Raw genomic sequence first — 24,299 nt, 5'->3', positions numbered from 1 at the left:
GCCTGCCCCAAAATTCTTTGCGTACACTGGGTCCTGGGCCTCGAAGGTCCGGGGGTTCCTGCCTTCCCCCACCACTACCTCATCCTGAGCTCTATCGGGGTGAAGGCGGTCCAATCTGATTGCAAGGCGCCGACCCATTAGTAGTTCAGCGGGGCTCCGGCCAGTCGTTGAGCTGGGGGTGCTGTGCTGTGCTAGAAGGAATGTGGCAAGGCGGTACTCCCAGTCCCCTTGCGTCATGCGGCGAAGGGTGTCCTTGGTGGTCCGCACCATGCGTTCTGCTTGGCCATTGGTGGCAGGGTGGAACGGCGCCGAACAGATGTGGCGGATGGCGTTCTGTGCTGTGAAGGTTTGGAATTCTCCTGACGTAAATGCAGTCCCGTTGTCTGAGACGAGAGTGTGGCTGCGGATATAGAAGTGGACGGTACCAGTGCGACTTCCAGCCATTTGGTGTAGGAGTCCACCACTATGAAGAATGTTTTCCCCTGAAAGGGGCCAGCGAAGTCCACATGCAGGCGTGACCATGGTGCTCGGGCGGACTCCCAGGACTGGACTGGGGCCCTTGGGGGATCTGGGCGGGATTCTTGGCAGGCCTGGCAGTGTTTGACCCAGGCCTCTATCTCTCCATCAATCCCTGGCCACCACACATAACTCCTGGCAAGGGCCTTCATTCTTACTACCCCTGGGTGTGTCTCATGTAGGGCTGTGAGGACCCTTTTGCGGAGGGGCTGGGGAACAACGACTCTGCTTCCCCATAACAGGCATCCCTTGTGGGCCGACAGTTCATGTTTGCGGGTTGTGTAGCCGGCGAATTCTGGCCCTGGACTGCTGCTGGGCCATCCCCTCCACACCCAGTACAGGACCCGGGAGATGACCCTATCTTTCCTGGAATGGTGTGCAACTTCTTGTGCCTGAATGGGGCGGTCGGGAAGCAGCTCCAGGCTCATAACCTCTTGTGCAGGTGCTGGGGCGGGGCCTGTTTCCGGTAGTGGTAGCCTGCTGAGGGCGTCCGCATGGCCCATTGCCTTCCCCGGGCGGTGAATCAGTGCTTACTGGTAGCTGGCGAGGAAAATTGACCACCTGAGGACGCGAGGAGACAGCACTTGGGGGGTCTGCTTTTCGGGGGCAAACAAGCCAAGCAACGGCTTGTGGTCAGTCACCACGGTGAAGGGCCGCCCGTACAAGAAATCATGGAATTTTTTTACTCCCTTCACGATTGCCAGACCCTCCTTGTCTATTTGCGAGTAGTTCCGCTCGGTTGCGTTGAGTGTCTGGGAAAAGTACGCCACCGGTACCTCTCTTCCATCCGGGAGTTGGTGCCCCAGGACAGCGCCAATGCCGTAGGGTGAGGCGTCGCATGCTAGCACCACCGGCAGCCTCTCGTCGAAGTGTGCCAAGACAGAGTTTGAGACAAGCAAGTCCTTGACTGCCTGGAATGCGGCCTCCTGGCGCTGGCCCCACACCCAAGGGGCCCGCTTGTCCAGGAGTCTGTGTAGGGGCTCCGCTACCGCCGCCTTGTGGGGAAGGAAGGAATGGTAAAAGTTCAATAGTCCCAAGAAGGCCTGAAGTTCAGTCTTGCTCTTGGGCGCTGGGGCATCACAAATAGCCCGTACCTTGTCCCCAGTTGGGTGGACCCCTTCTGCGTCCACCATAAATCCCAGAAAGTCCACCTGAGGCACTCCTAGTAGACATTTTTCCCGCTTCACCTTGAGACCCGCCGTCTGGAAACGGTGCAGAACGGTGCGGAGGCGGTCCTCAAACTCCTCTGGTGTGGGCCCGGCAATCAACACATCATCGAAGAAGGGGGTGACACCAGGAATCCCTTTAAGGAGCAAGTCCATTAGATTCTGGAATATGCCTGGTGCCACACTGACACCGAATTGCAGGCGCTTTACTCTGAACGCTCCTCTGTGCGTCACAATCGTCTGTGCCTCTGCTGTGGCCTCATCTACTGGCAGCTGTTGATATGCTTGGGCCAAGTCCAGCTTGCCAAAAATTTTCGACCCAGCCAGGGTGGCAAGGACATGGCTGACCACTGGCACTGGGTATGCATGGGCCGTGAGGGCCTTGTTTATGGTACATTTGTAGTCTGCGCAGATGCGGACCGAACCATTAGGCTTGACGGGTGTGACGATTGGGGTTTCCCAGGGGGCATTAGGCACCGGCTCCAGCACTCCTTGTTCCACGAGCTGGTCCAATTCCTCGTCTATACGGGGTTTCAGGGCGAACGGGACCCGGCGGGCCTTGAGCCTGACCGGTCGTACTGCGGGGTCAAGCTGTAGAGCAATGGGGGGGGGGGCCGTATACTGTCCCAATTTCCCATCGAAAACCCCTGGAAATTCCTTGCAGATGGCGTCCACGTCCACTTGTAAGGTAGTGTGGTTCACCCCGGTGATGGCTAGCCCCAGTGGTCCAAACCATGCCAATCCCAGTAAGCTAATGTAGGGGCCCTTGACCACGAGCAAGTCCAGTTGCCACGTACGCCCTCGGTATTGCACCCTGAAGGTCCCCACCCCCATTGTGGGGACCTTACGTTTCTGGAAGTCCCGGAGGGTGAATGGGGCCGGCCTGAGTTTGGGACCCCCAGTCGGACACAGTTTCCTTAAGGTCTTTGCCGAGATTATGGATAGAGTTGAACCCGTGTCTAGCTCCATGCGGCATGGGGCCCCCTCTATCTGTACCTCTACATAAATTTTCTCTACGTTGGGGTGGGGCAACTGGTATACCTGGCAGTCCGTGACCTCCGTCGAGTTGCCTTGGTGCGTTGGGCCCCGGGACCTGGGGCTCTTGGATTGGTCATCTGATGCCTGGCGTCGGGTGGGCCAAGCTCGACACACCCGGGCGATGTGTCCCAATTTTCTGCACTGCCTGCACTCTGCGTTGCGGAAACGGCAGGTCCTCCTCTCGTGACTCTCCCCGCAGCTTGCGCAGTTCCCTCCTTCTCGTCGAGGCAGCTGCGGTATGTGGGCTGTTTGAGTGCGCTGCTGTACTCGGTGCACCTCCTCCCTGTCAGATCCTGAGTCGTCGGTGAGGTCTTCATGGTGGACCCTCGGTTGGGGTGGCAGTCTCAGCCGTGCCTCTTGCGTCGACCTCTCGGCAGCTTCCGTTGCCAGGGCCTCCTCCAGAGCGACCTGGAACGTTAGGTCCTTCTTGGCGTAGAGGCGTCGTTGCAGCTTCTCATCCTTCAGGCCACCGATGAGGCGGTCACGAAGCATGTTCTCCAGCTCTGAGAAGTTGCAGAACCGGGCAGCTTGGCGGAGAGAGGTCACAAACCCAGTTATGGTTTCCCCAGGCGCTTGCCGCTTTGCGTAGAAGGCATTTCGACGAGCCACCACTGAGGGCTGCGGCGAAAAGTGCCCCTTCAGCTGTTCCATTATTGTTTTGTATGGAACTGTAGCGACGTCTTCAGGTGCAAGGAGAGCCCAGGTGATTTCAAATGTCTCCTCTCCACAGACGCTGAAGAATATCGCCCTCTTCTTGGCGTCTTCTTCATCGGTGACCCCTTTGGCTTCTAGGAGGAAGGTGAAACGAGAGGTGTACGCTTCCCAGTCTCCAGATGCTGGGTTGAATGGCAAGAAGCTGCTGTCGGTTGCCATTCTGAGTTCCTTGTGTCCTGGAGCTGAAGCCTGGATACACGGTGTGAGGCAGCGGTGCGGCAGGTGGCGGTGCTGCGGTGCTGTGTGTGGCAGTCAGCTCAGCAGGATCCCACCTTCGTCGCCAGTGAAATATACTCAGAGTCGCAAAGTGATTTCATGCTCTTTATTCAGCTCATAGTGGTGAGGAGGAATGAAAGAAAGTCCCCTCACAGTATCTGCTTTATATACATTATTTACACAATAGGCTGCGCATGATTGGCTAATTCCGGAATTCTACTGTAAGCCAATCAGGTTGTGGATTCACTTCAATCTGGAGCAGGATTGGGTGGTTCCTGCCAACCAATCATACTGCTGCATTGTTCTAGGACCAATCAGACTGCTGCATTCTGAATCCTATTGTTCTAGGACCAATCAGACTGCTGCATTCTGAATCCTATTGTTCTAGGACCAATCAGACTGCTGCATTCTGAATCCTATTGTTCTAGGACCAATCAGACTGCTGCATTCTGAATCCTATTGTTCTAGGACCAATCAGACTGCTGCATTTTGGATCCTATTGAACTCAGTACATAACACTAACCCTCCGGCGTGCCTTCGCCCGGGCGGGAGGCGAATGGAGGGCGGCAGGGAGGAAAGATGGGGAAGAGGGGAAAGGACGAGGGCGAAAGAAAGGCGGGCGGGAGGAGCCTTCCTGGGAGGAAGAGGCAGGCGGAGCCCCAGGGGACCCTGGCCTGAGGCCCCGCCGCCCCCCCGCCAGCTGCATCACACTGTGAACTCAGGGGGAGCTTGGGGACCACCAAGACCCCTCGATCTTTTCCACATGCACTGCTATGTCCCCCCTTCTATAGTTCTGCATCTGGTTCTTCCTGCCTAAGGGCAGAATCTGACCTTTGTCCCAATGGAAATTCATTTTGTCAGCTTGCCCCCAGTTCTCCAATCTGTAATGGTAATTCTGTGCCATTAGCTGCCCCTCCCAGTTTGGCGTCATCTGCAAACTGGACGAGCATCCCCTCAACTCCTCCATCAATGATCGACAGATGGAGCCACAACAGGCCCCGGACAGAGACCTGCAGCCCCCCCTGGCCACAACTCTATGGTGCAACCTCATAGGGGGTGCTGTCGCCTCTCATGAAGGAGGTTTGGGGAGTTGGAAAAGGGTCAGAAAAGGGCTGCCAAAATGATCAAGGCAGACTTTGCTATGAAGAAAGGTTGCAGCCTTTGGGGCTCTTTAGACTTTAGAGCAGTGCTTCCCAATTAGCTAATTACTGAGCCCCCCCCACTAATTTTCAAAAGCCAAGCCTGGCCTAGAGAAAGTGGAGGGAGAGTTGCATCTCCTGACAGTGGAACTCAAAGACGTCCAAGGAGTCGGGATGTTGGAAGATTCAGGACAGGTAAAATTAAACGCAAAGCGGAGTTCACCTGTGGAACTCCCCGGCACTGGACACCAGAGGGAGAGGGAGAGAGGGGGAGCTGGCTTGCCAAGGGTTAAAAGGGATTGAGTGGGATTCCTAGAGAGGAGAGGAAGTCAAGGCGGTGGGGTTGGGGGTTGGGGGGGATAAACTCCCGAGCCCCAGCCCCTCCCTCTCCGCCCTGCCTAAAAAGGAGGCGGGGCCTTTGTCTCTCTCTTCTGCACGTGCTGCATCCATGGCGCCTCCGGGGAGCCGGTGAGTCTTTTCTCATCTTGCAAAGGGTGCAATGGGGAGAAGAGGGGGAGTGTCCCTGGGAAGCAGGGGGGGGTCCAGTTGCTGGAAGGGGGAGCAGGGGGAGAGAGGGGCTCTTGCGCCCCAGTCCTGCAGATGTTCTGATATTTGGGGTACCAAATGTGAGCCCCTTGAATTGGGCCAGGAAATGAACTGGCCACCAAAGTTTGAGAGGGGAATTAGATGTGTTCTCAAGGTGGTGGGGCTTCAGTGAGGAGCCCCCCCCCATGGATGCCCCCTGGAGCTCCTTGGAGAAAAGGGGGAGAGAGAAAGACCACGAATCAAGAGAGGGGTCCTGCCCGCTGCATTTGGGCAGCTCCGCCTAGAGGACACTGCCATGGCCTCCTGGGGTCCAGAGCGTGGAGGACCCTGGCTGGAAAGGGATCCTGCTAGTCACTGAGGCCACACAGTGAGTGTGTTGGATCCAGGAGAATCCCCAGACAAAGCCAGCTGAGGGGAGGTCAAGCTACGTCACAGTATTATTATTATGGTTATGATTATCATTATCATTATTCATTACCCGCCCTTCACCGTAAGCCCCCACAGCAGTTGACAACATTAAAATGCTAATTAAAATTCAGTAATAAAACTCAATATTGCACTTGCTTCTTAGTGCTGTCCTTTGGTCCATCCCATTTCATCCTCAGGGGCTCGGCCAGATCAGGATCTGACCCTCAGAACAGATAAAAAGGGATCCCACCCCAGGAGTCTGTCTGGAGGACATTGGAGATGCACAGTGCTAGAAAACGAGACAGAAGCAGAAAAGGAGAGTGCCCTGAAATGGGGGTGGGAGGGAGAGCAACTCTTGAGGAGCCCCACTCTGGCCTAGTGCCCACATTACACTCGGAACAAAGGAATCATTGTTCTGACTTCATTCCTGGGCTGAAAACACTGAGAGGCAGGAGCCACCAGGCTGATTCATCTCACAGAAACCGCTTGATTTGCCTCCACATTTGGCCTGGTCACTTTCCTTCCAGGAGGGCGAGAGGATTTCTTCTTCTTCTCCTCCTTTCTTCCCCCTTTCCTTCTTTAAGAAAGCTCAGAGTCTGGCCTGTGATGTACTCATACTCTGGTTCCTAGCAAGACTCATCCACACTTGCTCAGGAGACCTTCTTCTTCTGACCGTGTACCAATTTCCTAAAAGGAATGTGTTTGCTTTGCAGTATTTAGCAGCACCTCTAAATCAGACAGACAGAACTTGGTCAAAGAAAAGATGGACTTCTTCCTAAAGATGGATGAGGGAGACTCAGATGGCCCTGGAGCAGGAAGAGGCCATGCTATGGAAACTGGGAGCAGTGGGGGATTCTGGGAAAGCTCTGGGCGGAAGATCCTGGGAGAGGAGGACACCCTTCGCTCAGAGGCGCAGAGCCGGCAGTTGAGGCAGTCCTGTCACCAGGAGGCTGAAGGACCACGAGAGGTTTGCAGCCAACTCTACCGCTTTGACCATCAATGGCTGAAGCCAGAAAGGCACACGAAAGCTGAGATGCTGGACCTGGTGATCTTGGAGCAGTTCCTGGCTGTCCTTCCAGCGGAGATGGAGAGCTGGGTGAGGGAATGCGGAGTGGAGACCAGTTCCCAGGCAGTGGCCCTGGCCGAAGGTTTCCTCCTGAGTCAGGCGGAGGAGAGGAAGCAGGTGAGGGAGACTTTCCTCTGGATGCTCCCAAGGGGATCCAAACAGGAGGGAGAAGATCCCTAAATCCCATCCTTTTTTGGGAATGACATTGGATACCACTCCAGTTTTTGTCCCAGCCATTCCTTTTCAAACCCATCTCCACATTCTCTATTACAAATTCTTGTTGCTCTTTCAGGGAAAGGATCTGTTGGCAGAAACGGGATCAGATTCCTCTGAGGCAGAGAGGACTTTGCTGGACACCAGAGAGGGGCCTCTGGGTAAGGAGGAAGGAAGTTTTCTTCTTTTGATTCCATTCGGTTGATTCTGAAACTAATCTGTGGGTTCCGTCAGTGTTTGGGGGATGACAGTTGGGCCAAGAGGCCAAAGAAGATCAGATATATTTTAACATAACTAAATTATGAAATGGGGGCAAACTCCCAAATGCACCTCTGAGAGAAGCATCCTGCACTCCTGTCTCCCCACTTCCCTTTGTCTCCCGCAGGTGAAAGAAGGATGCCGGCAAGACCTCCTCCTCCATCTCTTCCTCCTGGTGGAGGGGAAGCAGCGGCTGAGGAACCGGATCAGGTGTGGGGAAGTAGCCATGGGGGGAAAGAGGCTGAGTAGACAGGGGGTTTCTGGAGACAAATGAATCCCCTCTTGACTTCTGTCAAAGCTGCCCTTAACAAAGGCTGAAAATGCCATTAACGAAGGTTTGTGTGCTGAGGATAAAGAGTAACCCCTTCACCTTAACTCTGAATGTCGCTAGTATTATTCATTATAAATTGTTTTGGGACATCTGGGGAGTCTTTCCATCCCAGAACAACACACAGGGAGAGGAGAGAGGGATTCTTCCATTTGGCAAACAGACGAATTGATCTGAATAAAACAACGTGGAGTTCATTAAAATAAGCACCAATAATCAGAATGTGCGGCAGACCAATCCAATTAAAACAACCCAGGCAGGAAGCAAAAGAGCAACGTGCAGGAAATAATCTTCATGCTGCCTAAGAGAAGGATATTTTTCTTTCAGAGCTCAGTTTCTTTTGAAGATGTTGCTGTTTGTTTCACGGTTGAGGAGTGGGCGTTGCTGGATCCTGCCCAGAGAGCTCTGCATAAGGAAGTCCTGGAGGAGACTTGGAGGACCATGATCTCTCTGGGTAAAGTTCCCTCTGTTTTGGAATTCAATAGATATTTCTCTGGGAAAACCTGGGATTCTCACACCCCCACAGCTCACCTTGCATGGAGGGCTAGGGACTGTTTTGTCTGTGGATATTGTTCCTCCGCTTCTGCCTTTTTGCACAAGGATCAGGATGTGGATAGGCTTTCTGAGTGTTTTGAACCTTTGAACCAATCAGTTGTTCCCTATCCAGTTCTAAACTGTAGCTTCTGGCTTAGGAACAGCGTCTTTCTTTCTTTCTTTCTTTCTTTCTTTCTTTCTTTCTTTCTTTCTTTCATTCTTTCATTCTTTCATTCTTTCTTCCCTATTTACATTTGTAAATTTGTGGACTTTTCTTCATCTATTGCTGTCTCAGGTTCCCCCCCCAACAGATTCTGTCCATTCTCTAATCTGCAGTCTCTCTCAAACCTCTCAAGCCATTCTGCACATTTCATCTCTTAGCTGCTGGTTATGGCATATCAAAAATCAAAAGGCATTCCGTGTTATTTTTGCTATGATTTACTAATTATGATTTATTAGTTTTTCTCCCTTGACCATCTCCTCTTCTCTGCACTTATAAAAAGTTACCGTCGGTTTTCAGTCCGTTCTGCATAGGAAAAACAAACAGAGAAAGGATATTTATCAACAGTGTAGCTTTGAAGTTAAAGGCAGAGTCTCAGAACTATATATTCATTTTAATCTTTTGAAATCACCAATAGTTAGTTTTGAGCTTTTTTGATCTATTTTTCAAACCCATTTAGAATTCTGTCATTACACAGCAATTTAATTCTCCCCTGGATGCTAGCTAATTGGTAGACAGAGAATCCAATTCATATTCAAATAGGGTTCTGACCTTGCAAATGGAGTTGGTTCAATGATTGAGCCAAAGAAATTTCACCCCTGAAAAGAACAGGCTTTTTGAATATGAATTTCCCATAAATATGTCAGTGAAGGTCAGTCAGCAAAGGCAGTGAACTCTGCAGTAAGACTTCCCATCTAACTCCCTTCAGATCTTCCCTTATCACAAATGTTCATTTGCATTATTCAAAAACTGGGAACTCATTTCTTTCTTGGGCTCTGATCTGTTCCTCTCTTCGTTGCAGATGGTGATGAATTAGAAATTAAGAACAAGGGACAACAGGACAAAATCCACACAGTGGAGAAGCCACATCCAGATTTGGAACATGGAGAGAACTTCAGTCAGGGCTCCCATGCCACTTCCCATCAAATAAATCCTATTGGGAAGAAACCCTTTCAGTGCTTGGAATGTGGAAAGAGCTTCAGTCACAGCTCACATCTCAAACACCATCAAAGAATTCATTCTGGGGAGAAACCATATCAGTGCTTGAAGTGTGGGAAGTCTTTTTCTACAAGCAAATGCTTCCGTCGACATCAGAGGATTCACAGCGGGGAGAAACCCTTTCAGTGTTTGGAATGTGGGAAGAGCTTCTCCAGGAAGGAGAGTCTCACTTCCCATCAAAGAATTCATACAGGGGAGAAGCCGTATCAGTGCCTGGAATGTGAGAAGTTCTTTACTACAAGAAGTAACTTACATAAACACAAGAGAATTCACAGTGGGGAGAAACCATATCAGTGCTTGGAATGTGGAAAGAGCTTCAGTCAGATGGCAAGTCTCATTTCTCATCAAACAATTCATAAAGGGGAGAAGCCATATAAGTGCTTGCAATGTGGAAAGAGCTTCGGTCGGAGGTCCTATCTCTCTTCCCATGAAAGAATTCATAGAGGGGAGAAACGATATAAGTGCTTGGAATGTGGGGAGTCTTTTCCTACAAGCAAATACTTCCGTCGACATCAGATTATTCACAGCAGAGAGAAACCATACCAGTGTGTGGAATGTGGGAAGACCTTCTCCAGGAGCGACAATCTCACTTATCACCTCAGAATTCATACAGGGGAGAAACCATTTCAATGCCAAGAGTGTGGAAAGAGCTATAGATGGAGATCCGATTTCACTTCCCACCAAAGAATTCATACAGGGGAGAAACTATTTCAGTGCCTGGAATGTGAGAAGTTCTTTACTACAAGAAGAGACTTGCAACAACATAAGAGAATTCACAGTGGGGAGAAACCATATCAGTGCTTAGAGTGTGGGAAGAGCTTCAGGCGGAACGACCATCTCACTTCCCATCAAATAATTCATACAGGGGAGAAACCATTTCAGTGTCTGGAATGTGGAAAGAGCTTCAATCGGAGGTCATGTCTCACTTCCCATCAAAGAATTCACAGTGGGGAGAAACCATATCAGTGCTTGGAATGCAAGAAGAGGTTTACTAAAAGCACACACGTCCGTCGACATCAGAAAATTCACACTGGGGAGAAACCATTTCAATGCCAAGAGTGTGGAAAGAGCTTCAGTCGCAGGTCTCATCTCACTTTCCACCAAAGAATGCATACAACGGAGAATCCCGAATAGTGCTTGCAATGTGGAAAGAGCTTCACCTGGAATAAATATTTCACGTCCCATGAAGCATCTGGTGGGGCTGGGGCCATTTCATCCATCTCAAGGCCTCCACCTGCACTCTCAAAGCATCCCCACCCACCCAGTTTGCATGTGACTAGAGGTGGGCGTGACCTCACCTGCCCAGGTAACAAAGAGCAGGACTGGTCAGCCACCTCTCTCTCTCTCTGACTACTTTCATCAAAGAAGCAACATCTGCTTAGCCTAAGACAGTGTTTCCCAACCGGTGTTCCGCGGCACACTAGTGTGCCGCGAGACGTTGCCTGGTGTGCCGTGGGAGGGAGGCGGGCGAGTCGGGCGGCGAGAGGCGGGGCGGCGTCGGCAACGTCATGGGGCTGTAACGTGCCCCACATAGGCACACGTGGGGCGGCGAGCTCCCTCCCTCCCACATCCCATTGCCGCTCGCTTCGGCCGGCCTACTGGGCTGTCGCAGGCGGAAGGCCTGCGCATGCGCGAGGTTTTCGCGCCTTCGGGATTCCCTTCACGCCTTCCTCCTCCCGGGTCCTTGAGAGCGCGGGAAGCGGCAGCGCGAGACCGGCGTTGAGCCTGGTAGGTATTGCTCTTGCCAAGGCAGTCATTTGGGAAATGAAAACTTGCAAAGCAAGCAACCAATTCAATCTGAAGTACGTGTATGCTTAATATCCTGTATCTGAAACCTGTTCTGCCCCTCCCCCACACTTGGTGCCATTTTCATCTACACATGCAGCAGAGTAAGTTGACCCAGAATAGTACCAATTCAGATGGCAGATGGGAGAATGACAGTGCTGAATGCTTTCCCATGTAGAACAGTCCCTGCAAATAAAAACCTAGCCTATTTGGAAGAGGGATGCTAGCCTAACCATTACCTTCTATGCTGTTACTTTTTTTTTATTTTTACATAAGTAAAAAGTGACCTTTCCCCATCTGGCATGGTGGTGTGCCTCGAGATTTTTTTCATGAAACAAGTGTGCCTTTGCCCAAAAAGGTTGGGAAACACTGGCCTAAGATGCCCTTTTGGCTTGTATCCAAGAGAGGACAAAGGGACTGTCTCCTTATGGGATAGTTTCCAGGTGTGCATTACTTTTCTAAGCTAAGTCTGCCTTCTGGGATCCAATTGTGAACAGAATGTGAATGAGTAAACTCTTTATACTTTTACAGAAGACTGTGTTGTGTCTTATCTTTTATGAGGGACTAAAAGGGACATTACAAATGAAACTTATTCTAGAGGCTTTAGCTAGCCTGAGCAAACGCATGTGCTGTGAGTTTAAAAAGGGGAATGTTACTCTGCTAAATTGTGGAACTTGTTAACACAAGTTGGAAAGGATATAATCAAACAATATATCCTCTCCTGCATCCCTGAACATTCCCACACTAACTACCGGCCGGTTGCTCATCTCCCTTTCCTGGGCAAGCTTCTGGAGTGGGTGGTTGTGGGCCAGATCCAGGGGCTCTTGGAGGAAACTGATTTTCTACATCCATTTCAGTCAGGGTTTAGGTCCAGTTTGGGCACAGAAACTGCTTTGGTGGCCCTGAAGGATGACTTCTCTCAAGAGAGAGACACAGGGGAACTTGTCCCTGTTAATTCCCCTCAACCTCTCAGCGGCTTTCGATACAACTGACCATTGTCTCCTTCTGGAGTGGCTGACCGAACTGGTCCTACTTGGATGGTCATTCCCAGAGGGGGATGCTTGGCAAATGCTTTTCAGACCTTGGCCTCTAGGAGTTTGCTGCTGTGCAGGAGACCGTGATAGCTGCCAACTAGGATGGCTTTCAAAGAAGATGAGACACATTCGTGGAGGGGAGGGATATGGAGGCCCCTTCTAGCCAGGCGGGACTCTGCCTTCCCAGCTGGAGCCAGTTACGCTTCTGAAGCTCTTTTGCTGGAATCCTCAGGAGGGGAGAAGAGGGCTCTTGTCTTGGGATCTCGCTTGTGGGTTTGCCATAATGGGCATCTGCTTGGCCACTGTGAGGACAGGAGGCGGGGCCTGTGGGGCCCGATCCAGCAGCTGCGGGACTCTTCCGATGTTCTCCTCAGATGTCAGCCACATTGGAGTTTAGTGTGGATTTGAAGCTCCTCCTCTCTTGCCTCAGGATAAATATAAAGGAAGGAGGGGCGGGGTGGGGTGGGGATGGAGAGGACCGCTCCCGCTTCTCTCCTCATCCTAGAAGGTGTGCGGGGGGGAGGGTCATCAATCGCAGGGCACTCAAAGGGACCCCCAGATGTGGGAGGTGACCCCCGAGGGCTGGAGTCCGGGGCTGGGCTGGCTCCCTCCGCCACCCGTCCACTGGGCACACACAGGCGCGCTCTCTGCCCACGTTGGCAGGACCGGTGGGCTTCTTTTCTGGCGGAGCCTCCGTCTCCCCACAAACCCGTTTTCACGTGTCCGGGGGGGGGGCGCGCACTCTTCCCGCATCCTCCTCCGGTTCCCTTTCCGTCCAGCCAGGCTCCGGGCGGCTCCATTGATGCTGCTGCTGCTGCTGCCGCGCCCACCTGGAAGCTGGACCAGCCGCTCCGGCAATAAGGGATACAACTTTTATTCATAGAGATATCTATGGACCCCTGGCAGGGACCCCCCTCGCCGCCCCCCAGCTTCGGCCCTGCCTGCTTCTCGGGGCGCGCCTTCGCCCGGGCGGGAGGCGAATGGAGGGCGGCAGGGAGGGAAGATGGGGAAGAGGGGAAAGGACGGAGGGCGAAAGAAAGGCGGGCGGGAGGAGCCTTCCTGGGAGGAAGAGACCGGCGGAGCCCCAGGGGACCCTGGCCTGAGGCCCCGCCGCCCCCCCCCCCCGCCAGCTGCATCACACTGTGAACTCAGGGGGAGCTGGGGGTCCACCAAGACCCCTCGATCTTTTCCACATGCACTGCTATGTCCCCCATCCTATAGTTCTGCATCTGGTTCATGCCTATGGAAATTCATTTTGTCAGCTTGCCCCCAGTTCTCCAATCTGTAATGGTAATTCTGTGCCATTAGCTGCCCCTCCCAGTTTGGCGTCATCTGCAAACTGGACGAGCATCCCCTCAACTCCTCCATCAATGATCGACAGATGGAGCCACAACAGGCCCCGGACAGAGACCTGCAGCCCCCCCTGGCCACAACTCTATGGTGCAACCTCATAGGGGGTGCAGTCGCCTCTCATGAAGGATGTTTGGGGAGTTGGAAAAGGGTCAGAAAAGGGCTGCCAAAATGATCAAGGCAGACTTGGCTATGAAGAAAGGTTGCAGCCTTTGGGGCTCTTTAGAGCAGTGCTTCCCAATTAGCTAATTACTGAGCCCCCCCCCCGCTAATTTTCAAAAGCCAAGCCTGGCCTAGAGAAAGTGGAAGGAGAGTTGCATCTCCTGACAGTGGAACTCAAAGACGTCCAAGGAGTCGGGATGTTGGAAGATTCAGGACAGGCAAAATTAAACGCAAAGCAGAGTTCACCTGTGGAACTCCCCGGCACTGGACACCAGAGGGAGAGGGAGAGAGGGGGAGCTGGCTTGCCAAGGGTTAAAAGGGATTGAGTGGGATTCCTAGAGAGGGGAGAAAATAAAGGCGTTGGGGGGGGGTTGGGGGGATAAACTCCCGAGCCCCAGCCCCTCCCTCTCCGCCCTGCCTAAAAAGGAGGCGGGGCCTTTGTCTCTCTCTTCTGCACGTGCTGCATCCAGGGCGCCTCCGGGGAGCCGGTGAGTCTTTTCTCATCTTGCAAAGGGTGCAATGGGGAGAAGAGGGGGGGTGTCCCTGGGATGCAGGGGGGGTCCAGTTGCTGGAAGGGGGAGCAGGGGGAGAGAGGGGCTCTTGCGCCCCAGTCCTGCAGATGTTCTGATATTTGGGGTACCAAATGTGAGCCCCTTGAATTGGGCCAGGAAATGAACTGGCCACCAAAGTTTGAGAGGGGAATTAGATGTGTTCTCAAGGTGGTGGGGCTTCAGTAAGGGGGGGGCATGGATGCAGTATTGCACTTGCTTCTTAGTGCTGTCCTTTGGTCCGGCCCACATGAACTTTGGCCTCGCCCATTTGGCCCTCAAGAGCTTGGACAGATCAGGATCTGACCCTCAGAACGCAGATAAAGGGATCCCACCCCAGGAGTCTGTCTGGAGGACGTTGGAGATGCAGAGTGCTAGAAAAGGAGACAGAAGCAGAAAAGGAGAGTGCCCTGAAATGGGGGTGGGAGGGAGATCAACTCTTGAGGAGCCCCATTCTGGCCTAGTGCCCACATTACACTCGGAACAAAGGAATCATTGTTCTGACTTCATTCCTGGGCTGAAAACACTGAGAGGCAGGAGCCACCAGGCTGATTCATCTCACAGAAACCGCTTGATTTGCCTCCACATTTGGCCTGGTCACTTTCCTTCCAGGAGGGCGAGAGGATTTCTTCTTCTTCTCCTCCTTTCTTCCCCCTTTCCTTCTTTAAGAAAGCTCAGAGTCTGGCCTGTGATGTACTCATACTCTGGTTCCTAGCAAGACTCATCCACACTTGCTCAGGAGACCTTCTTCTTCTGACCGTGTACCAATTTCCTAAAAGCAATGTGTTTGCTTTGCAGTATTTAGCAGCACCTCTAAATCAGACAGACAGAACTTGGTCAAAGAAAAGATGGACTTCTTCCTAAAGATGGATGAGGGAGACTCAGATGGCCCTGGAGTAGGAAGAGGCCATGCTATGGAAACTGGGAGCAGTGGGGGATTCTGGGAAAGCTCTGGGCGGAAGATCCTGGGAGAGGAGGACACCCTTCGCTCAGAGGCGCAGAGCCAGCAGTTGAGGCAGTCCTGTCACCAGGAGGCTGAAGGACCACGAGAGGTTTGCAGCCAACTCTACCGCTTTGACCATCAATGGCTGAAGCCAGAAAGGCACACGAAAGCTGAGATGCTGGACCTGGTGATCTTGGAGCAGTTCCTGGCTGTCCTTCCAGCGGAGATGGAGAGCTGGGTGAGGGAATGCGGAGCAGAGACCAGTTCCCAGGCAGTGGCCCTGGCCGAAGGTTTCCTCCTGAGTCAGGCAGAGGAGAGGAAGCAGGTGAGAGATACTTTCCTCTGGATGCTCCCAAGGGGTTCCAAACAGGAGGGAGAAGATCCCTAAATCCCATCCTTTTTTGGGAATGACATTGGCTACCCCTCAAGTTTTTGTCCCAGCCATTTCTTTTCAAACCCATCTCCACATTCTCTATTACAAATTCTTGTTGCTCTTTCAGGGAAAGGATCTGTTGGCAGAAACGGGATCAGATTCCTCTGAGGCAGAGAGGACTTTGCTGGACACCAGAGAGGGGCCTCTGGGTAAGGAGGAAGGAAGTTTTCTTCTTTTGATTCCATTCGGTTGATTCTGAAACTAATCTGTGGGTTCCGTCAGTGTTTGGGGGATGACAGTTGGGCCAAGAGGCCAAAGAAGATCAGATATATTTTAACATAACTAAATTATGAAATGGGGGCAAACTCCCAAATGCACCTCTGAGAGAAGCATCCTGCACTCCTGTCTCCCCACTTCCCTTTGTCTCCCGCAGGTGAAAGAAGGATGCCGGCAAGACCTCCTCCTCCATCTCTTCCTCCTGGTGGAGGGGAAGCAGCGGCTGAGGAACCGGATCAGGTGTGGGGAAGTAGCCATGGGGGGAAAGAGGCTGAGTAGACAGGGGGTTTCTGGAGACAAATGAATCCCCTCTTGACTTCTGTCAAAGCTGCCCTTAACAAAGGCTGAAAATGCCATTAACGAAGGTTTGTGTGCTGAGGATAAAGAGTAACCCCTTCACCTTAACTCTGAATGTCGCTAGTATTATTCATTATAAATTGTTTTGGGACATCTGGGGAGTCTTTCCATCCCAGAACAACACACAGGGAGAGGAGAGAGGGATTCTTCCATTTGGCAAACAGACGAATTGATCTGAATAAAACAACGTGGAGTTCATTAAAATAAGCACCAATAATCAGAATGTGCGGCAGACCAATCCAATTAAAACAACCCAGGCAGGAAGCAAAAGAGCAACGTGCAGGAAATAATCTTCATGCTGCCTAAGAGAAGGATATTTTTCTTTCAGAGCTCAGTTTCTTTTGAAGATGTTGCTGTTTGTTTCACGGTTGAGGAGTGGGCGTTGCTGGATCCTGCCCAGAGAGCTCTGCATAAGGAAGTCCTGGAGGAGACTTGGAGGGCCATGATCTCTCTGGGTAAAGTTCCCTCTGTTTTGGAATTCAATAGATATTTCTCTGGGAAAACCTGGGATTCTCACACCCCCACAGCTCACCTTGCATGGAGGGCTAGGGACTGTTTTGTCTGTGGATATTGTTCCTCCGCTTCTGCCTTTTTGCACAAGGATCAGGATGTGGATAGGCTTTCTGAGTGTTTTGAACCTTTGAACCAATCAGTTGTTCCCTATCCAGTTCTAAACTGTAGCTTCTGGCTTAGGAACAGCGTCTTTCTTTCTTTCTTTCTTTCTTTCTTTCTTTCATTCTTTCATTCTTTCTTCCCTATTTACATTTGTAAATTTGTGGACTTTTCTTCATCTATTGCTGTCTCAGGTTTCCCCCCCAACAGATTCTGTCCATTCTCTAATCTGCAGTCTCTCTCAAACCTCTCAAGCCATTCTGCACATTCCATCTCTTAGCTGCTGGTTATGGCATATCAAAAATCAAAAGGCATCCCGTGTTATTTTTGCTATGATTTACTAATTATGATTTATTAGTTTTTCTCCCTTGACCATCTCCTCTTCTCTGCACTTATAAAAAGTTACCGTCGGTTTTCAGTCCGTTCTGCATAGGAAAAACAAACGGAGAAAGGATATTTATCAACAGTGTAGCTTTGAAGTTAAAGGCAGAGTCTCAGAACTATATATTCATTTTAATCTTTTGAAATCACCAATAGTTAGTTTTGAGCTTTTTTGATCTATTTTTCAAACCCATTTAGAATTCTGTCATTACACAGCAATTTAATTCTCCCCTGGATGCTAGCTAATTGGTAGACAGAGAATCCAATTCATATTCAAATAGGGTTCTGACCTTGCAAATGGAGTTGGTTCAATGATTGAGCCAAAGAAATTTCACCCCTGAAAAGAACAGGCTTTTTGAATATGAATTTCCCATAAATATGTCAGTGAAAGTCAGTCAGCAAAGGCAGTGAACTCTGCAGTAAGACTTCCCATCTAACTCCCTTCAGATCTTCCCTTATCACAAATGTTCATTTGCATTATTCAAAAACTGGGAACTCGTTTCTTTCTTGGGCTCTGATCTGTTCCTCTCTTCGTTGCAGATGGTGATGAATTAGAAATTAAGAACAAGGGACAACAGGACAAAATCCACACAGTGGAGAAGCCACATCCAGATTTGGAACATGGAGAGAACTTCAGTCAGTGCTCCCATGCCACTTCCCATCAAATAAATCCTATTGGGAAGAAACCCTTTCAGTGCTTGGAATGTGGAAAGAGCTTCAGTCACAGCTCACATCTCAAACACCATCAAAGAATTCATTCTGGGGAGAAACCATATCAGTGCTTGAAGTGTGGGAAGTCTTTTTCTACAAGCAAATGCTTCCGTCGACATCAGAGGATTCACAGCGGGGAGAAACCCTTTCAGTGTTTGGAATGTGGGAAGAGCTTCTCCAGGAAGGAGAGTCTCACTTCCCATCAAAGAATTCATACAGGGGAGAAGCCGTATCAGTGCCTGGAATGTGAGAAGTTCTTTACTACAAGAAGTAACTTACATAAACACAAGAGAATTCACAGTGGGGAGAAACCATATCAGTGCTTGGAATGTGGAAAGAGCTTCAGTCAGATGGCAAGTCTCATTTCTCATCAAACAATTCATAAAGGGGAGAAGCCATATAAGTGCTTGCAATGTGGAAAGAGCTTCGGTCGGAGGTCCTATCTCTCTTCCCATGAAAGAATTCATAGAGGGGAGAAACGATATAAGTGCTTGGAATGTGGGGAGTCTTTTCCTACAAGCAAATACTTCCGTCGACATCAGATTATTCACAGCAGAGAGAAACCATACCAGTGTGTGGAATGTGGGAAGACCTTCTCCAGGAGCGACAATCTCACTTATCACCTCAGAATTCATACAGGGGAGAAACCATTTCAATGCCAAGAGTGTGGAAAGAGCTATAGATGGAGATCCGATTTCACTTCCCACCAAAGAATTCATACAGGGGAGAAACTATTTCAGTGCCTGGAATGTGAGAAGTTCTTTACTACAAGAAGAGACTTGCAACAACATAAGAGAATTCACAGTGGGGAGAAACCATATCAGTGCTTAGAGTGTGGGAAGAGCTTCAGGCGGAACGACCATCTCACTTCCCATCAAATAATTCATACAGGGGAGAAACCATTTCAGTGTCTGGAATGTGGAAAGAGCTTCAATCGGAGGTCATGTCTCACTTCCCATCAAAGAATTCACAGTGGGGAGAAACCATATCAGTGCTTGGAATGCAAGAAGAGGTTTACTAAAAGCACACACGTCCGTCGACATCAGAAAATTCACACTGGGGAGAAACCATTTCAATGCCAAGAGTGTGGAAAGAGCTTCAGTCGCAGGTCTCATCTCACTTTCCACCAAAGAATTCATACAACGGAGAATCCCAAATAGTGCTTGCAATGTGGAAAGAGCTTCACCTGGAATAAATATTTCACGTCCCATGAAGCATCTGGTGGGGCTGGGGCCATTTCATCCATCTCAAGGCCTCCACCTGCACTCTCAAAGCATCCCCACCCAGTTTGCATATGACTAGAGGTGGGCGTGACCTCACCTGCCCAGGTAACATAGAGCAGGACTGGTCAGCCACCTCTCTCTCTCTCTGACTACTTTCATCAAAGAAGCAACATCTGCTTAGCCTAAGATGCCCTCTTGGCTTGTATCCTAGAGAGGACAAAGGGACTGTCTCCTTATGGGATAGTTTCCAGGTGTGCATTACTTTTCTAAGCTAAGTCTGCCTTCTGGGATCCAATTGTGAACAGAATGTGAATGAGTAAACTCTTTATACTTTTACAGAAGACTGTGTTGTGTCTTATCTTTTATGAGGGACTAAAGGGGACATTACAAATGAAACTTATTCTAGAGGCTTTAGCGAGCCTGAGCAAACGCATGTGCTGTGAGTTTAAAAAGGGGAATGTTACTCTGCTAAATTGTGGAACTTGTTAACACAAGTTGGAAAGGATATAATCAAACAATATATCCTCTCCTGCATCCCTGAACATTCCCACACTAACTACCGGCCGGTTGCTCATCTCCCTTTCCTGGGCAAGCTTCTGGAGTGGGTGGTTGTGGGCCAGATCCAGGGGCTCTTGGAGGAAACTGATTTTCTACATCCATTTCAATCAGGGTTTAGGTCCAGTTTTGGCACAGAAACTGCTTTGGTAGCCCTGAAGGATGACTTCTCTCAAGAGAGAGACACAGGGGAGCATGTCCCTGTTAATTCCCCTCAACCTCTCAGCGGCTTTCGATACAACTGACCATTGTCTCCTTCTGGAGTGGCTGTCCGAACTGGTCCTACTTGGATGGTCATTCCCAGAGGGGGATGCTTGGCAAATGCTTTTCAGACCTTGGCCTCTAGGAGTTTGCTGCTGTGCAGGAGACCGTGATAGCTGCCAACTAGGATGGCTTTCAAAGAGGATGAGAGACATTCGTGGAGGGGAGGGATATGGAGGCCCCTTCTAGCCAGGCGGGACTCTGCCTTCCCAGCTGGAGGCAGCCAGCTTCTGAGCCCCAGTTGCTGGAATCCCCAGGAGGGGAGAAGAGGGCTCTTGTCTTGGGATCTCGCTTGTGGGTTTGCCATAATGGGCATCTGCTTGGCCACTGTGAGGACAGGAGGCGGGGCCTGTGGGGCCCGATCCAGCAGCTGCGGGACTCTTCCGATGTTCTCCTCAGATGTCAGCCACATTGGAGTTTAGTGTGGATTTGAAGCTCCTCCTCTCTTGCCTCAGGATAAATATAAAGGAAGGAGGGGAGGGGTGGGGGGATGGAGAGGACCTCTCCCGCTTCTCTCCTCATCCTAGGAGGTGTGCGGGGAGGGGGAGGGTCATCAATCGCAGGGCACTCAAAGGGACCCCCAGATGTGGGAGGTGACCCCCGAGGACTGGAGCCCGGGGCTGGGCTGGCTCCCTCCGCCACCCGTCCACTGGGCACACACAGGCGCGCTCTCTGCCCACGTTGGCAGGACCGGTGGGCTTCTTTTCTGGCGGAGCCTCCGTCTCCCCACAAACCCGTTTTCACGTGTCCGGGGGGGGGGGCGCGCGCTCTTCCCGCATCCTCCTCCGGTTCCCTTTCCGTCCAGCCAGGCTCCGGGCGGCTCCATTGATGCTGCTGCTGCTGCTGCCGCGCCCACCTGGAAGCTGGACCAGCCGCTCCGGCAATAAGGGATACAACTTTTATTTATAGAGATATCTATGGACCCCTGGCAGGGACCCCCCTCGCCGCCCCCCAGCTTCGGCCCTGCCTGCTTCTCGGGGCGCGCCTTCGCCCGGGCGGGAGGCGAATGGAGGGCGGCAGGGAGGGAAGATGGGGAAGAGGGGAAAGGACGGAGGGCGAAAGAAAGGCGGGCGGGAGGAGCCTTCCTGGGAGGGAGAGACCGGCGGAGCCCCAGGGGACCCTGGCCTGAGGCCCCGCCGCCCCCCCCCGCCAGCTGCATCACACTGTGAACTCAGGGGGAGCTGGGGGTCCACCAAGACCCCTCGATCTTTTCCACATGCACTGCTATGTCCCCCATCCTATAGTTCTGCATCTGGTTCAGGCCTATGGAAATTCATTTTGTCAGCTTGCCCCCAGTTCTCCAATCTGTAATGGTAATTCTGTGCCATTAGCTGCCCCTCCCAGTTTGGCGTCATCTGCAAACTGGACGAGCATCCCCTCAACTCCTCCATCCAAGATCGACAGATGGAGCAGCAACAGGCCCCGGACAGAGCCCTGCAGCCCCCCCTGGCCACAACTCTATGGCGTAACCTCATGGGGGGCACAGTCGCCTCTCCTCATGAAGGATGTTTGGGGAGTTGGAAAAGGTTCACAAAAGGGCTGCCAAAATGATCAAGGCAGACTTGGCTATGAAGAAAGGTTGCAGCCTTTGGGGCTCTTTAGACTTTAGAGCAGGGGTTCCCAATTAGCTAATTACTGAGCCCCCCCCCCTCATTTTCAAAAGCCAAGCCTGGCCTAGAGAAAGTGGAGGGAGAGTTGCATCTCCTGACAGTGGAACTCAAAGACATCCAAGGAGTCGGGATGTTGGAAGATTCAGGACAGAGGAAATTAAACGCAAGGCAGAGTTCACCTGTGGAACTCCCCGGCACTGGACACCAGAGGGAGAGGGAGAGAGGGGGAGCTGGCTTGCCAAGGGTTAAAAGGGATTGAGGGGGATTCCTAGAGAGGAGAGAAAATAAAGGCGTTGGGGGGTTGGGTGGGGGGGGGACAAAACACCCGAGCCCAAGCCCCTCCCTCTCCGCCCTGCCTAAAAGGGAGGAGGGGCCTTTGTCTCTCTCTTCTGCACGTGCTGCATCCAGGGCGCCTCCGGGGAGCCGGTGAGTCTCTTCTCATCTTGCAAAGGGTGCAATGGGGAGAAGGGGGGGGTCCCCGGGATGCAGGGGGGGTCCAGTTGCTGGAAGGGGGAGCAGGGGGAGAGAGGGGCTCTGGCGCCCCAGTCCTGCAGATGTTCTGATATTTGGGGTACCAAATGTGAGCCCCTTGAATTGGGCCAGGAAAGCTAGGTTGTGGGGCTTCAGTGAGGAGGGGGGGCCCATGGATGCCCCCTGGAGCTCCTTGGAGAAAAGGGGGAGATGGAAATATAATGAATCAAGAGAGGGAGCCCGGCCACTTTTGCATTTGGGCAGCTCTGCCTAGAGGGCACTGCCATGGCCTCCTGGGGTCCAGAGCGTGGAGGACCCTGGCTGGAAAGGGATCCTGCTAGTCACTGAGGCCGCCTGAGCCCCCAGTGAGTGTGTTGGATCCAGGAGAAGCCCCAGACATCGCTGGCTGCGGGGAGGTCAAGCTACGTCACAGTATTTTTATTTTTATGATTAATCATTACCTGCCTTTCTCCTTAAGCTGCCAATATTAAAACACAAGATTGAAACACAATATTGCACTTGCTTCTTAGTGCTGTCCTTTGGTCCATCCCACATGAACTTTGGCCTCGCCCATTTCATCCTCATGGGCTTGGCCAGATCAGGATCTGACCCTCAGAACAGATAAAAAGGGATCCCACCCCAGGAGTCTGTCTGGAGGACATTGGAGATGCACAGTGCTAGAAAACGAGGCAGAAGCAGAAAAGGAGAGTGCCCTGAAATGGGGGTGGGAGGGAGAGCAACTCTTGAGGAGCCCCACTCTGGCCTAGTGCCCACATTACACTCGGAACAAAGGAATCATTGTTCTGACTTCATTCCTGGGCTGAAAACACTGAGAGGCAGGAGCCACCAGGCTGATTCATCTCACAGAAACCGCTTGATTTGCCTCCACATTTGGCCTGGTCACTTTCCTTCCAGGAGGGCAAGAGGATTATTTCTTCTCCTTTCTTCTTCCTTTCCTTCTTTAATAAAGCTCAGAGTCTGGCCTGTGATGTACTCATACTCTGGTTCCTAGCAAGACTCATCCACACTTGCTCAAAGAACCTTTCCATTCTCCTGACAGCGGGTCAATTTTATAACAGAACAATATATTTCCTTTGTAGAATTTGCCAGCCCCTCTAATTCGGAAAGACAGAACTTGGTCAAATAAAAACTGGATTCCTTCCTAAAGATGGATGAACAAGACTCAGCTGGCCCTGAAGCAGGAAGAGGCCCTGCCATGGAAACTGGAAGCCGTGGGGGATTCTGGGAAAACTCAGTGCAGTTGGGTGAGGTGGACACCCTTCGCTCAGAGGCGCAGTTGAGGCAGTTCTGCTCCCAGGAGGCTGAAGGACCCCGTGAGGTTTGCAGCCGACTCCACCACCTTTGCCACCAGTGGCTGAAGCCAGAAAGGCACACGAAAGCTGAGATGCTGGACCTGGTGATCTTGGAGCAGTTCCTGGCTGTCCTTCCAGCGGAGATGGAGAGCTGGGTGAGGGAATGCGGAGCAGAGACCAGTTCCCAGGCAGTGGCCCTGGCCGAAGGTTTCCTCCTGAGTCAGGCAGAGGAGAGGAAGCAGGTGAGAGATACTTTCCTCTGGATGCTCCCAAGGGGCTCCAAGGAGGGAGAAGATCCCTAAATCCCATCCTTTTTTTGGAATGACTTTGGACACCCCTCAAGTTTTTGCCCCAGCCATTCCTTTTTTAACCATTCTCTACATTCTCTATTACAAATTCTTGTTGCTGTTTCAGGAAAAGGATCTTTCTGCAGAAACGAGTCCTGATTCCTCTGAGGGAGAGAGGACACCGTTGGACACCAGAGAGAGGCCGCTGGGTAAGGAGGAAGGACTTCCTTCTCAGTTGGGTCACATTCTGGAGATTCTCAAACTACTCTGTGGGTTCTTTTAGTGTTTTGTTTTTGTTTTATAATATTTATTACTTTTCCAAAAATTTAAACACTAAAAAGACAATACAATACAATACAATACAATACAATACAATACAATATAATACAATACAATACAATACATTAAACTAACAAAACGAAACAAAAACAATAAAATAAATCAAACAATTTCATTATCCCATCTTTCATTCACTTATTTCCACGACCTCCTCACACCTCCCTTTTTGTATTCCACTTCTGTTAATTATTTCAGCAATTCCATTCCATCTTCCTCTGTTCTTTTAGTGTTTTGAGGAAGACACTTGGGCCAAGAACCCAAAGGAGAGATGTACCTACTTTAACACAACTAAATTATGAAATGGGGGCAAACTCCCAAATGCACCTCTGAGAGAAGCATCCTGCACT

At 51.2% G+C, this 24,299-nt stretch overlaps 3 protein-coding genes across 6 annotated transcripts in view; all 3 read left to right on the top strand.

Annotated features, from left to right (window-relative positions):
• Nucleotides 1-24,299, top strand: part of LOC309517927 (uncharacterized protein) — a 71,198-nt gene that overhangs the window by 42,377 nt on the left and 4,522 nt on the right. The window contains exons 1-2 of one of the 4 annotated variants that reach the window (XM_082197560.1): nucleotides 14,694-15,508; nucleotides 15,684-15,765. In XM_082197560.1, the coding sequence (XP_082053686.1) occupies nucleotides 15,089-15,508; nucleotides 15,684-15,765 (502 nt within the window). In that variant the 5' untranslated portion in view covers nucleotides 14,694-15,088. Of the gene's footprint in view, nucleotides 1-14,693; nucleotides 15,509-15,683; nucleotides 15,766-22,537; nucleotides 23,569-23,740; nucleotides 23,823-24,299 lie in introns of those variants that run through there. The other 3 variants (XM_082197562.1, XM_082197561.1, XM_082197565.1) reach the window with 3 other exon arrangements.
• Nucleotides 5,148-13,041, top strand: LOC309517392 (uncharacterized protein; the record flags this gene model as incomplete). Its single annotated transcript, XM_082196629.1, has 7 exons — nucleotides 5,148-5,257; nucleotides 6,457-6,926; nucleotides 7,102-7,183; nucleotides 7,408-7,490; nucleotides 7,936-8,062; nucleotides 9,165-9,999; nucleotides 12,960-13,041. Exons 2-7 carry the CDS (start codon nucleotides 6,507-6,509, stop codon nucleotides 13,039-13,041), a joined length of 1,629 nt encoding a protein of 542 aa, XP_082052755.1. The 5' UTR covers nucleotides 5,148-5,257; nucleotides 6,457-6,506.
• LOC309516709 (uncharacterized protein) lies at nucleotides 15,864-20,819 on the top strand (the record flags this gene model as incomplete). Its single annotated transcript, XM_082195504.1, has 4 exons — nucleotides 15,864-16,072; nucleotides 16,518-16,644; nucleotides 17,723-18,557; nucleotides 20,738-20,819. Exons 1-4 carry the CDS (start codon nucleotides 16,001-16,003, stop codon nucleotides 20,817-20,819), a joined length of 1,116 nt encoding a protein of 371 aa, XP_082051630.1. The 5' UTR covers nucleotides 15,864-16,000.

This window comes from Podarcis vaucheri (assembly GCF_965113315.1).
Source record: "Podarcis vaucheri genome assembly, chromosome: 13".
Lineage (NCBI taxonomy): Eukaryota > Metazoa > Chordata > Lepidosauria > Squamata > Lacertidae > Podarcis > Podarcis vaucheri.
This window is presented reverse-complemented; position numbering and strand designations above follow the sequence as displayed.